General features: G+C 41.3%; 1 protein-coding gene across 2 annotated transcripts in view; it reads left to right on the top strand.

Moving 5' to 3' along the window:
• Window positions 1-13,416, top strand: part of LOC126259694 (GON-4-like protein) — a 208,485-nt gene that overhangs the window by 157,061 nt on the left and 38,008 nt on the right. For both annotated transcript variants that reach the window (XM_049956656.1, XM_049956657.1), the window contains exon 11: window positions 10,415-10,441. In XM_049956656.1, coding sequence (XP_049812613.1) covers window positions 10,415-10,441 — 27 coding nt within the window. The remainder of the gene's footprint in view (window positions 1-10,414; window positions 10,442-13,416) is intronic.

Below are 13,416 nucleotides of genomic sequence, written 5' to 3'. Positions count from 1 at the left end.
ATATGGATATACATCTTAACGTGCAGTATAAGAAACTGTGCAGTCAGGTTCTTGTCATAAAGGAAGTGAAATAACTCATAAAAATTCTCAGCAACACTCTCAAATATGACTGCGGGATTCTTAACCTTGAATTTTTATCAGTTGTGCAAATTCAGATGTCATGCATAAGTGATGTATATGAATGTTATTGTTGTAGCCATCAGGGCAAAGACTGGTGCAGTGCAGCTCTCAACATTAGTCAGTCTCGTGCAGGTCTCTTTATTTCTACATAACTACTGCACCATACATCCATTTGAAATTCCTTACTTTCGTTCAAATCTTGGTCTACCACCACAAAAAAAGTTTACCACGACACTTCACTCCATAACTAGATGAACTATTACTTGCTTCCTCAGTCAAGTTATGCCGTATTCTCTCCAGTTTGATGCAGTACCTCATCATTAGTCACCCTGTCTACCCATTTATGTTCAGTATTCCTCTGTACTCAGTGTATGCTTTTTTGCCTGGAGATATTAATGAGTGAGATGGCGCAGTGGTTAACACACTGGACTTGCATTCAGAGGACGGTGATTCAGACCCATATCAAGCCATCCTGATTCAGGTTTTCTGTGATTTTCCTAAATCACTTCAGGCAAATGCCGGGGTGGTTCCTTTGAAAGAGCACAGCTGATTTCCTTCCCCACCCTTCCCTAATCTGATGGGACTGATGACCTCGCTGTTTGGTCCCCTCCCAAAATCAACCAACCAACCAACCAACCAACCTGCCTGAACTCTTCACTGTCTCCATTACACTTCCTTATAAGGCTACACTCCAAATAAATAGTTTTAAGGAAGACTTCCTGATACTTATATTTAACTAGCGACCTGCCGCAACTTCGTATGTTTGCATGAAGTATCCAACACCAGACAACTTGTCTGGCAAGCAGTAATTTTGTATACCAGCCACGGAGTAGAATTATTATTCAAATTCAGAAAACAACAGTAGGTAGGTGAATACCATTATTTTCATATAACTCAAACAATTTAAGCCAGGAAAGTGCTCAGGAGGCACGAATGTTGTGCGTTCCATATTTAATTGGCATTGGAAGTGACATCTTGTGACAATGATGAGAGCTGCAAGCTAGCATACCATCTGCCCCACCTGAATGTGGCGCCAGTTTGATACAAACTGTGGCCACTTCCCAGCTGCCTGACTGCAACACCTGCACAGTGTAGTGTGCCTGGCCCCAAAAGGAGTCAGCAAGACCTGTGGTTATTTGCCAGCTGCTGACTCCAATGCCAGTCCAGTGCGAGCTACATATTCTGTGTGACCTTTCTCACATTTTCGTACCCACCCCTTAATATTTACATTGTACTATAAGCTTAATGTCTGATATGTTTAGAAAGTCAGCATCGCTTGTGCCAGTCTTCTGGTAGTGGTAGTTCATGTCGGCCTGGCACTGCTGTTGCACTATCTTGTGCCTATCTCCTGCACCCACAAACTTTTCTAGTGAATCAGTCTGTCTATCAAAATCCGTACAGTAGTTTCTGAGACTAGTCTGAACATATAGACAGAAACTGCAGCAGGGGACTTTATTCTTTATTTACAGATGTTAACATTTTTCCCTTTTTCAGATTGTTTTTTCCCTTGCTGTTGCCAGTGTGCATTTTATATTTTCCTTACTTCTACCATCATTATTTATTTTGATGTCCAAATAGTAAAATTCGTATACTACTTTCAGTGTCTGATAGCATAAACTATTAATTAGACTGCACTTTATTTTCCTTTTCTAATTTTAATGATGCATGGAATGGATGTGCAAGATGGAGGAGGTATTAGGTGGGGAGAGTGGGATCATATTGAAAAAAGATTTTATTGGTGTAGTATATGTGGGATGCACTCAGAGGAAGGGGGCAAGTGCCTATGCTGTGAGGTAGTGATGAGTTGGGAACCACTAGGAGACATATTGAAGGAGAAAAGTAAGGGAAGCTGGAAAGCCAGAGTGAGTGAAAGATATAGGAAAAGACTACAGCAGATGCGGATGGATGGATTACAAAAATAAAAAAGAGAGTGTGGAGCTGGTTTAGGCGTGTAAGTGAGTAGATGCTATTGGAAAGCAGTTAATGTTATCCATTTTACCAGATTTGTGGTACAGTTGTTAAGCATTTGCACATAGTTATAGCATTCAGTAACATAAATTATGCTACACTTCTAACATCAACATCCATTAAAGACCTGGTTTTATCATCACATCATAAAATCTAGAACAATGCCAACTAATTGCTTTTGTTGTTCTCTGAAAATACCAAATCTTTGTTTTGTATCCTTTCTTCCGATCACTGCCTGTCGAGACTATGGTTGCTTGATATTGGACCCCAGAGGCCTTTTATTCACGAGTATATGCTAATTTCAACTTCACATTAAACTGCCTTTGTAGTGTCGATCTCTCGGTTCAAAGATATGTCACCTCCAATCAAAGAACACCATACCAACACCAAAATGTCCACGAATTCGTCACTTGTTCATTTAGAATGACATAAAACTTTTTGGTATGAATCATGTTCTCTAATTCCTCTAATAAATCCAATTTCATTCTTGTATCTTTCATGTTTAGAAGTCTTATCTGATTTCTTTGAAAGCTTGTCTTGTTTTAGGCATGTGCTTAGCCACTCTGGACTTGTCATAATTACGTAGCTCAAACGTATCTTCTTGCTTGTCATTTATATGTAAAAAGCTTCTCTCAGTATGCGCAATATACTTGCCATTGCATGCCAAACATTGTACCTGAGTACAGTGTTCAATAAAACCACTGTCACCATGTTGCCTTCTTGATATTTGGATTAAGAAGCCAGATACCAGTATTAATTTGATTCTCAGTTGTACTCATGAATTCTGTTTGTAGTGTAATGACTTAAATTTCTTACTATATTTTCAATAATGTTCGGAACATTTTATCAGTCTCATCTGTTAATGAAAACTTGTTGCCCGTATACCGTTTATTACAAACTTTTATATTAATCACAGTTGCATCAGAAGTTAAAACTTTTTCCTCAGCAAGGAAAGTGAGCTCCTGCACGTACTTTTGCATCTACTTTTACATCCAGAGCCGTACTCAGCAAATCTCTGTGAAGTGCATGGAAGAGGATACTTCCCATTGTACCAGGTACTAGGGCCTCCTTCCATTCCATTTACATGTAGATGACTGTTTAAATGCCTCTTTGTATCCAGTCTAACCTTTTCTACATGTCTCCTGCTTAGGTGATATGTGGGGTAGTGGTATACTCCTAGATTCTTCACTGAATACTGCTTCTTGTAACTTTGTAAGCAGGCTTTTCATAGGCTAGTTGGGGGTTCTATCTTCAGTTGCCCATCAGTGAGTGTTTTATAAGCAGCCTCCTTTTCTGTACTGACTGCATTGTACTAGCATCCTACTGACACACCAAGGTATGATAACTGCTTTACCTACGATTAACTTGTGTGATCATTCTGTGTCATACACTTACAATTTCTTATATTCAATTATTTATATGGGCCAGCTGATTCCAGTTGTGGCTCACTGATATTGTCCTCACATGATACTATCCTTCTGCATTTTGTGAAGTGCACTGTTTTACGTTTCTGAACAGTTAAAGAAAGTTGGAAGTGCATGAAGCCATGAAATTGTTGTGCAGCTTTATTCAGGTAGTAGCTCATTGCAGTTAATTGCATTATCCATGAAAAGTCTGAGGTCACTATTTAATGTAGTCTGCAAGGATTTTAATAGACATCATTCTTTTATTTTTATTTATTTATTCTGCACAGACAAATACAAGGATTTGTTTTGGATTGTGGAAATGTTTTGCACTTCCTCTCATAACTTTACACAAACAGTCACAAACAATAAAGGTAACCAATTATACAGTTTGATTACTTGTACAAATAAAAGTATTCTACTCGTCTGAATTCCGTAGTTCAATTAAAAAAAAAAAAAAAAGCTTATTAGAAATCATCTTCAAGACACTTTGGCTTTTTAAATTTTGTGGAAGTTTTTATAAAATTTGATTCCCATCTAATAGAGACTGTTGTCTGCACTTTTTATGTTATGTCTGTCCAGATGATAATAATAGTCTCTTCTACTATCGTAAATGTGAAGATCTCTATTTAGACCAAGAACAGCAAGGGTCCCATTTCATTTCCCTGAGGCATGCCTGCAGTTATTTTTACAACAGTAAATATCACTCCAGTGTAACAAATCCGCATCCCCCTCTACCAAGAAATCCACGATCAGGTCACGAATGTCATTTAATACTCTACGTGTGTGTGTGTGTGTGTGTGTGTGTGTGTGTGTGTGTGTGTGTGTGTGTGTGTGTGTGTGTGTGTTACTCAGTGAGAATGACTGACACATTTCATTTGTCACAAGCACTCCCATATCTTGATCCTGTGCTCCCTTACTGATTACACATTTGGCACTTAAATCATAATCATATATTTCTACATAAAATTACGTCATAAGCAGTTTGCAGATTACTCCTCTTCTCACAGCTTTTCTTTTTGTCCTTACACATGGGACGTGCCACAGTGGTTAGCACACAGGACTTGCATTTGGGAGGATAGTCGTCCAAGTCTTCATCCAGCCATCCAGATTTAGGTTTTCCTTGATTTGCTTAAACCACTCCAGGCAAATGCTGAGATGGTTCCTTTGGAAAGAGCCCAGCCAATTTCCTGCCCCATCCTTCCATAGTCCAAGCTTTATCTAATGATCACACCGTTAACAGGATGTTAAACTGTAATCTTCCTTCCTTCCTTTATCCATCCCACATTACAATGGTTCCAGTGCCCATCTTCGATTTTTCCAGTGTCACATTAGCTGTAGTCAAGGGACTTTTTTGACTGCAGTAAATTAATGGTGCCATGGCCTATAACACCATGTTATGCCAGTTTGGTATCTTGGATGTGTCCAGCTCCTTAGTGCACTGCTTTGAGCCAACTGTCATGTGATGTAATGTGATGTGATGTGATGTCAAAAATTCTATCTAAAGATAATGGTGTAACTGTGCAGCACCTGCCATAAATGCTAGCATGCTGATTATGTTAATTCTTACTTCTAATTCTGATAGAGGAATAAAATTATCATTACTGAGCCTTTTACATTTAGTTTTAATATTCCCTTATGCTTTTACATACCTAACAAAAGAAAACAATTGTAGATTGAAGTAAAAGGAATGTAGTTAAGAAAGTAAAGGAAGAAAAAGCTACACAGACAACTTGGGCACTCTGAACATCAACCAATGTAAACCCCTGTAGGTTTTGATGACTTAGAACTAATATATTTTCTGACACAACTTCAACGTCCATTGGGCGAATTCAACTAAATATTACCCAACAAGACAATTCCACCTTTGACAAGTCTATCTTTTCACAGAAGCCAAGGCTTCTCACAGTTTAGTCAAGCAATCTCTCTGCACTGTGTGGCACAATGCACCTGCATTAACAGTGTCATAGGACTCTGTACAAGGAGCTGCATGGCCTGGTAGATTACACTGACTACATATTACATGTTTCATGGCCTCAGAATAAAGTCACATCTATTTCCAGCATGTAGGCTTGTTGCAAACTACCATAAGGAAGGGAAAGAAGAAAGATACAAGACACAAACAAAAGAAAAAAGGAATCCGCAAGCAGTTAAAATACGTTCAGGCTGACACTGGTAACTGCAGCTCCATTACTTCCCAAGGAACTGCTGTTGTTGCTCTGGGTTGTTGCTGTTGCTGATGTCAGGCAATGAGAAACCTCAAATCACCATTGGTGCCATTATTCCTGAATTCTTCTGTAATATGACCCTTCTGCCACCAAATGTAGCTCAGCAGTTCATCAGAAGCAGTTGTGACACCAAATGTAGTGGGTCTCAGAAGGATACGAGAGCTGCCTCCATTCGTGCCATCCCACTTCTGCCAGCAAATGAAGTGGCCTGGATGTCAATTAAGATGACATGGCCTGGGCAGTTTGTGTTCGAATGGAACTCGTGGAGGTCAAGGTTAAGACAAGGGAAGGGAGGCAGCAGCAACTAGGCAGGAATACCAAGAGTTGTATCAAACTCACTATTCATAATGAGACATGAAATCCACACCGCTGTTGGGATGAATAAGCATCCATGTCTTGCAGACACAGTCTGGTAGGACTCAGAGTTGGCTTGGTGATGATGGTTTCGTCAGAAGCAGTGTTTGCTAGGCTGGCAGCATCTTGTGCAGAACTGTATCACGAGCTAGTCCAGTGGTAACTAAGATGCTATTCTACTAGCTGGTAGGGTCCTCCAGGTATTTAAAATTTAAAAGTACAGTGACGTAACTAAAATGATGAAGCCATTAAAAACATTAGCCAGAGATAAAGGGTACAACACAAGGGTTAGCTCAGCAAGTGCTTTTTTTACCAATGATAACCTTTAAATCCTGCTTCAGTATCAGTTGCCAGATAGAATCACTGAAAGAACAACTCTCATGAATCCTCTAAGTTGGTAACACACAGTTGTGGTTTTGTATTCAGTAGACAGAACAAGGGTGGGAGTGAAAAATCAATAGTATGAAATCAATTTGGAGAAGTGTGAGTGGATCTTCTGTGGAGAGAGGAAAGCTGCTGAGAAGGCCATTGTATTTTTATGGGGGGAGAGGGAGGGGGGGCAGGGCAGGGAAATTACCTGTCTGTTCTTGCTAGAAGTAGAAATGTACTAATTCTCTAATTCCAAAGGAAACATAAACATATACTAAGCCAATGGGTTATAGACTTTTGCTGTGGAGTACTCTGCAGGAAACGTGTTGTTACTTTGAAGGGCTGTAGTTAGAACTATCGCGTAAAGGAGGGAACTGCATCACTGCAAATGCATGTTTACCAAAATATGAGAATCATGAGTTTTCAGCCAGTAGATCTTACAAAGCATCATTCATTAAAGGCACTATCAGTAATACAGGAAATCCACAACTACAAGACTAGTAGCAAGTGTACATAACAAGCCAGATCAGTGATTAACCCCACTGTACAACATCTTTCCAGTAGCAGTACTAGCAATGTTTAATGCACTGCATAATATACAGTTCTGCTTAATGGCATTGTCTATTACAGGAACACAGGATATTAAAGTTAAACATATGATAATATAAAGTATAGCAACTTGAGAGGTAATTGAGATATTTATTATCAATTTGCTTCTACATGCATGGTAACTTGAAATGACTTTTGTGTTTGCTTGTGGTAGTTCATACCATGTGTACATGCACATGACTGCTTTTTAGCATAAATCCACATCAGAAGCCATATAGGCTCCATAGCAGACTGTTTTCTTTGTGAGTATGGACGGCAAGTAACTGACAATGTTCACACTTACATGGCAATCAAGAAATGGGACAAACAGCTTCAGGAAACTGGGATTTTGCTTTTGATGTCGGGCCAGCACACCAAGCACATGGTTCCAGAGGCTGCTGTGAAAGTAATATGTACATTTTTTCTTGTGACATGACCTTTCAACAAGATGGTGAACTTTGTGAAGGATTTCTTGTCTCTTGAGTTTCCAGATCACTGGATTGGGAGAATCCAGATCACTGGATTGGGAGAAATAATCCATTGATTGCTTGGGTTCCTAGAAGCTCTGGCATTATGTCACTTGATTTTTTTGTGTTTGGGTTTATCAAAAATCAGGTGTACGAGGCACCAGTTCATTATCTATTAGATCTGTGCTTTCACAATCATGCAGCTGTCGCAAATGTTATGGCTGCAATTCTGCAAAAAGCTTGGAGAGAAGTGGAATACAGATTAGATGTCTATTATGCCACTAATGGTGCACATATCGAGGCATATCAGATCTGTCAAAAGACATTTTGAGTTACCATACTTGTAGAAACATACCATCAATAAAAATCGATTACTTCTCAAATTATTACATTTTATGTAATTAAATGTTTAACATCTGTGGCAGAAGCTGAGTTCTTTTGTTGGTGGGAAAATACTACACCACTAACTTGAACTGTGATTGGTCAATAACCTGTGAAATCTACTGAATGTAAAGTGTTTACTGCAGTATTGCAGCTAATTTCTTAAAGTTATAAACTTGACACATCTCATCCCTAGGTAAAAATGGGAGACTCAAAATGCAATTATATATTCAATGCATCATCATTGTTTTTGTAGTGCCACACACGTATCTGTAACAAACTGATGTGGGCAGAATCACACACAAGTAAACATCCAACATAGAACTGGCCGGGAATGTCCTAGTTTCAGATGGAAACTGCCAGGGCATAACATCAGTATTATTTAGTGGTGTTTTATGATGGCTGTATCATTCTGTCTTGATTGACGTATGTTTTATCAGTGTGCCTTTTGGGCCTAGAAGGATCTCCTCATCCACCAGATTATTGTATTCCACTATGTGAGTGTTTAGCATTGGACACAAAACAACCTCATTCACAGTAGAGGACTATGATATTTGTTCTAAAGATGTTAATACACAACATGTGCAAATCATAGCGTCATTTATAAACTTCCATGATAAACTGTTGCCTCTGCTTATAATTGAGTTGGTTACTCTGTCACAAGTTGGTGAAAGTTTGGAAATAAGATTCCAAGCAGTATAGTGTTTAAACCAACCTTTGGATACACAGCCACTTTACCTCCTTTCATTTCATTTCTACACTCCTGGAAATTGAAATAAGAACACCGTGAATTCATTGTCCCAGGAAGGGGAAACTTTATTGACACATTCCTGGGGTCAGATACATCACATGATCACACTGACAGAAGCACAGGCACATAGACACAGGCAACAGAGCATGCACAATGTCGGCACTAGTACAGTGTATATCCACCTTTCGCAGCAATGCAGGCTGCTATTCTCCCATGGAGACGATCGTAGAGATGCTGGATGTAGTCCTGTGGAACGGCTTGCCATGCCATTTCCACCTGGCGCCTCAGTTGGACCAGCGTTCGTGCTGGACGTGCAGACCGCGTGAGACGACGCTTCATCCAGTCCCAAACATGCTCAATGGGGGACAGATCCGGAGATCTTGCTGGCCAGGGTAGTTGACTTACACCTTCTAGAGCACGTTGGGTGGCACGGGATACATGCGGACGTGCATTGTCCTGTTGGAACAGCAAGTTCCCTTGCCGGTCTAGGAATGGTAGAACGATGGGTTCGATGACTGTTTGGATGTACTGTGCACTATTCAGTGTCCCCTCGACGATCACCAGTGGTGTACGGCCAGTGTAGGAGATCGCTCCCCACACCATGATGCCAGGTGTTGGCCCTGTGTGCCTCGGTCGTATGCAGTCCTGATTGTGGCGTTCACCTGCACGGCGCCAAACACGCATACGACCATCATTGGCACCAAGGCAGAAGCGACTCTCATCGCTGAAGACGACACGTCTCCATTCGTCCCTCCATTCACACCTGTCGCGACACCACTGGAGGCGGGCTGCACGATGTTGGGGCGTGAGCGGAAGACGGCCTAACGGTGTGCGGGACCGTAGCCCAGCTTCATGGAGACGGTTGCGAATGGTCCTCGCCGATACCCCAGGAGCAACAGTGTCCCTAATTTGCTGGGAATTGGCGGTGCGGTCCCCTACGGCACTGCGTAGGATCCTACGGTCTTGGCGTGCATCCGTGCGTCGCTGCGGTCCGGTCCCAGGTCGACGGGCACGTGCACCTTCCGCCGACCACTGGCGACAACATCGATGTACTGTGGAGACCTCACGCCCCACGTGTTGAGCAATTCGGCGGTACGTCCACCCGGCCTCCCGCATGCCCACTATACGCCCTCGCTCAAAGTCCGTAAACTGCACGTACGGTTCACGTCCACGCTGTCGCGGCATGCCACCAGTGTTAAAGACTGCGATGGAGCTCCGTATGCCACGGCAAACTGGCTGACACTGACGGCGGCGGTGCACAAATGCTGCGCAGCTAGCGCCATTCGACGGCCAACACCGCGGTTCCTGGTGTGTCCGCTGTGCCGTGCGTGTGATCATTGCTTGTACAGCCCTCTCGGAGAGTCCGGAGCAAGTATGGTGGGTCTGACACACCGGTGTCAATGTGTTCTTTTTTCCATTTCCAGGAGTGTATATCTTCATGTTAGTTGACATCAACATCAAATATTCCTTCAACCACATGAGAACTGGGGCACAATGAATTACTACTATGTATAAAAATAACTTTTTTCCAAATTGTAGTTGTAAGTTTTGTCGTAGAATAATAACAGAATATTTCCATGATATTATAAACTTCTTGAAATATGCACTCAAGATATTTCGATATCACCTCTTTAATCCTATGTTTTCATACTTGTAACAGATTACTCACATACTGTGAAGTGTTATGTAGGTGGTAAGTATTACTTTCAATGTGGTATGTGTGTTGTTTGTGTGTTATACTATTTTTGTGTGTCTGGTTCTGACAATTATTGTTCTAATTTGCAGGTTCATTCAGACACAGATAAACAAAAGGTAAGAAGGTGTTTTGGAAGTATATTCAACCAAACTCACAGAAGACAGAACTGTACATTGTATCTGATGTAGGGGTAATTTTGTGGGCCCAACACTGGGCACCTATTGTGTTGGGATGCTCCTCGCTGGCCTCATGTTGAATGTGGTGACGCTTTGTCCTATCAACTATTTTTGATGATTGATGAGTGCTGTACTGCTTAAGGTAAAATAATAATGATACTTATGTTTTCTTTCGAAAAGCGAAATTAAACACTTGCTCAGTACATGTCGGAGTGCCTGGCTTGCGTGGAAAATCAGTTGCTTGCTAATTATTCCATGTTTACCTATGGTTGCAGTTGCCTGTGATGAAGTATTAATTGAAAAGGTGTCTCAAGATTTGATGTGTGAATCTCATATGAAAAAGTGAGAGTTCAGTCCTCCAAATTTGGCATGTTACTCTTATTGTTAACTGTCTCATTGGGTAGACAAAGACCACAATTATATGAGACAGCAGAATACCAGCTGCTTGGCGTCTTAGTGTGGTATGTCTCGCCAACAAATGACCATCAGTGAATGGATCTTGGATGATTAGATGACAGGAGATCCTATGGATCAGTTATATCCGACTGATCATAATCTCTCTCTCTTTCTGTGTGTGTGTGTGTGTGTGTGTGTGTGTGTGTGTGTGTGTGTGTGTGGTCTCTCTTCCACCCACCAAAGTTCATTAGCTTCCACCTGAGTAACAATGACTCTAAGTGATTTCCATTTGTTCTCAGACCTCAGATTTCTTCTCCTGCAGGAAAAACAGGCTGCAGTCAGTAGGCACGTCCTGGTACCTGCTTACACTACAGCAATTATAAGGGGACGAGGAATGTAGCAGGTTGTTGTGACTGTCAATAGCACAGAAAGTTGTGGTGATGGGAAGGCACTGAGGAAGGAATGCCAGCAGACATTGATTTTATGACTGCCTTCTCAAAGGATTTGTGGGGAAAGATTTATGGTTTCCATGCTAAAAGCAGGCCTTACTCTACAAGACAAGCACGACAAAAACATGTTTATTTCACATAATTGTTAGCTACTCTTAAAATTTTGTACATTCACAAGAAAGGAAAGTTACTATTTTGTATGTATTACAATGATGTATTTCAGTTTTGCAGACCCACACAGTTTTGTGTTTTCTCAGAAGTTTAATGTGATTATCAGAAGGTAACAACTTGATAGTGCTTTAATTTCTCATTCTAGTTTGTAAATAAAGATGGTAATGGGAAGTCCAAAATGGAATAGACTTAATGGAAGGAGTAAAGGTCACAATGATGAAAGTACAGTGTTTCAGAACTGCAACAGGTGAGGTGATCACACTTGACATATGCAAGGTGAGGTGTGTAGGATACACAGTTAAGTAGAGGAGTGGATTGTGAGAGGGAGATAGAACAGATGAAGGAGGAGGCTGCAGAAGAGAGGAAGGTGTGATTGTAAAATAAGTGTAGTGAGGGGGGAGTGACAGGTTTGGAGATGGGTATGGAACAGGGACTGTTGAAGATAGAGGTCAGTGAAAGAATGTGTTGTAAGAACAATGTATAAGGTTGGGATCCAGATGGTACAGATAACAGATTAGTCATAGAAGTTGAGCATGTTGTCATCACCAGTTGTTTCCCCACTGGATAGTAGACAATATTCTTGGCCACATTTTGGTAGTGGCCACGCATTTGGGTGGACAGTTAGTGGACATGTCCACATAAAAGGCTGTGCAAAAATTGTAGCAGATTTGGTATATGTTATGATTGCTTTCACAGGTGAGCCTACATAGTATAGGGTAGGATACACTTGTGACGAGATTAGAATAAGACATGGTGGTTGTGTGCGTGGTCCATGTTTTGTTACCCGAGTGTGTTGGAAGTATGTGTAGATCAGTTGGGCAGAGAGTGGTTAGAATTATGAGTGGGATGTTCCTCATTTCTGGATGTGATGACAGATACTCAAAATGTCAGCAGAATTGTTACAGTGTAAGGTGGTGTTGGGTACTGAGGGAGTTTACTCCTTCATAGCTGCTTCGTGGATGTGAGTATGGTATGAGAGGTCAGTCTGTGGACTAGGTTTGGAGGGTAACATCTTTCTGTGAAGACCTTACTAAGACATTCGGCATACAGCACAAGGGAATGCTCATCACTGTAGATGAACTATGTATGTGTGGTCAGTCAATGGGGACAAACTTATTAACATGGAAGGGATGGTAGCGTTAAAATTGAGCTGTTTGTTAGAGGCTTTGATATGGACATGTTTCTGTGGCACTGTCAAAGAGGAGGGTGTTGAGGCTGTGGAGGAATTAAGATAGTGTTTTTGCCCTGTTTTCAGATCATGAAGCTATCAGTGTACAAGAAGCAGACAAGGAGTTTAGGATTCTGGATGGCTAGGAACATTTCCTGTAGGTGGCCCATAAACAGGTTGGCAAAGGAGAGTACCATGTGGAGGCCCTTGGTTGTGCTGTGGATTTATGTATATATAGTTCCCTCAAAGGAGTAGTAGTTGCATGTAAGGATGTAGTTTGTCTAGTGTACATTAAAATGAATTGGTGGGCTTGGAGTCAATAGGACAGTTACGAGGCCTTAGGCGAGGCAGGTATTGCTGTGCAGGGAAGTTGCAATGCAGAGAAGAGTTGGGATCCAGGTGGTAATGTGGTAGTGACAGCTGAAATGCCATTGGGAAAGTGGTTTGTGTCTTTTAAATGGGAATCTGGACTGCAGGTAATGGCCTGGAGGTGTTCATCAACAAGAGCCAAGATTCTGAGGGAACATAATGCGGTGACCCGGTGTAATGTTAAGCTCTCTCAATACAGCTTAAGCATTTTCGTGAACTTACTTGTTGAAGAATGCTGGTTCTGCTTTCTTGGGGGGGCGATGTCTTCTGATAGCACCGGACGCTTCTCCGAAGATTTCACTGCTAGGAAGGGGAAATTTTCACTCTCTCGCTCTCTCTCTTCTTATTTAAAAAATACGCTA

The sequence above is a fragment of the Schistocerca nitens genome, chromosome 5 (genome assembly GCF_023898315.1).
Source record: "Schistocerca nitens isolate TAMUIC-IGC-003100 chromosome 5, iqSchNite1.1, whole genome shotgun sequence".
Lineage (NCBI taxonomy): Eukaryota > Metazoa > Arthropoda > Insecta > Orthoptera > Acrididae > Schistocerca > Schistocerca nitens.
Note: the sequence above shows the minus strand (reverse complement) of the source record. Positions and strands in the feature narration are given on the sequence as shown.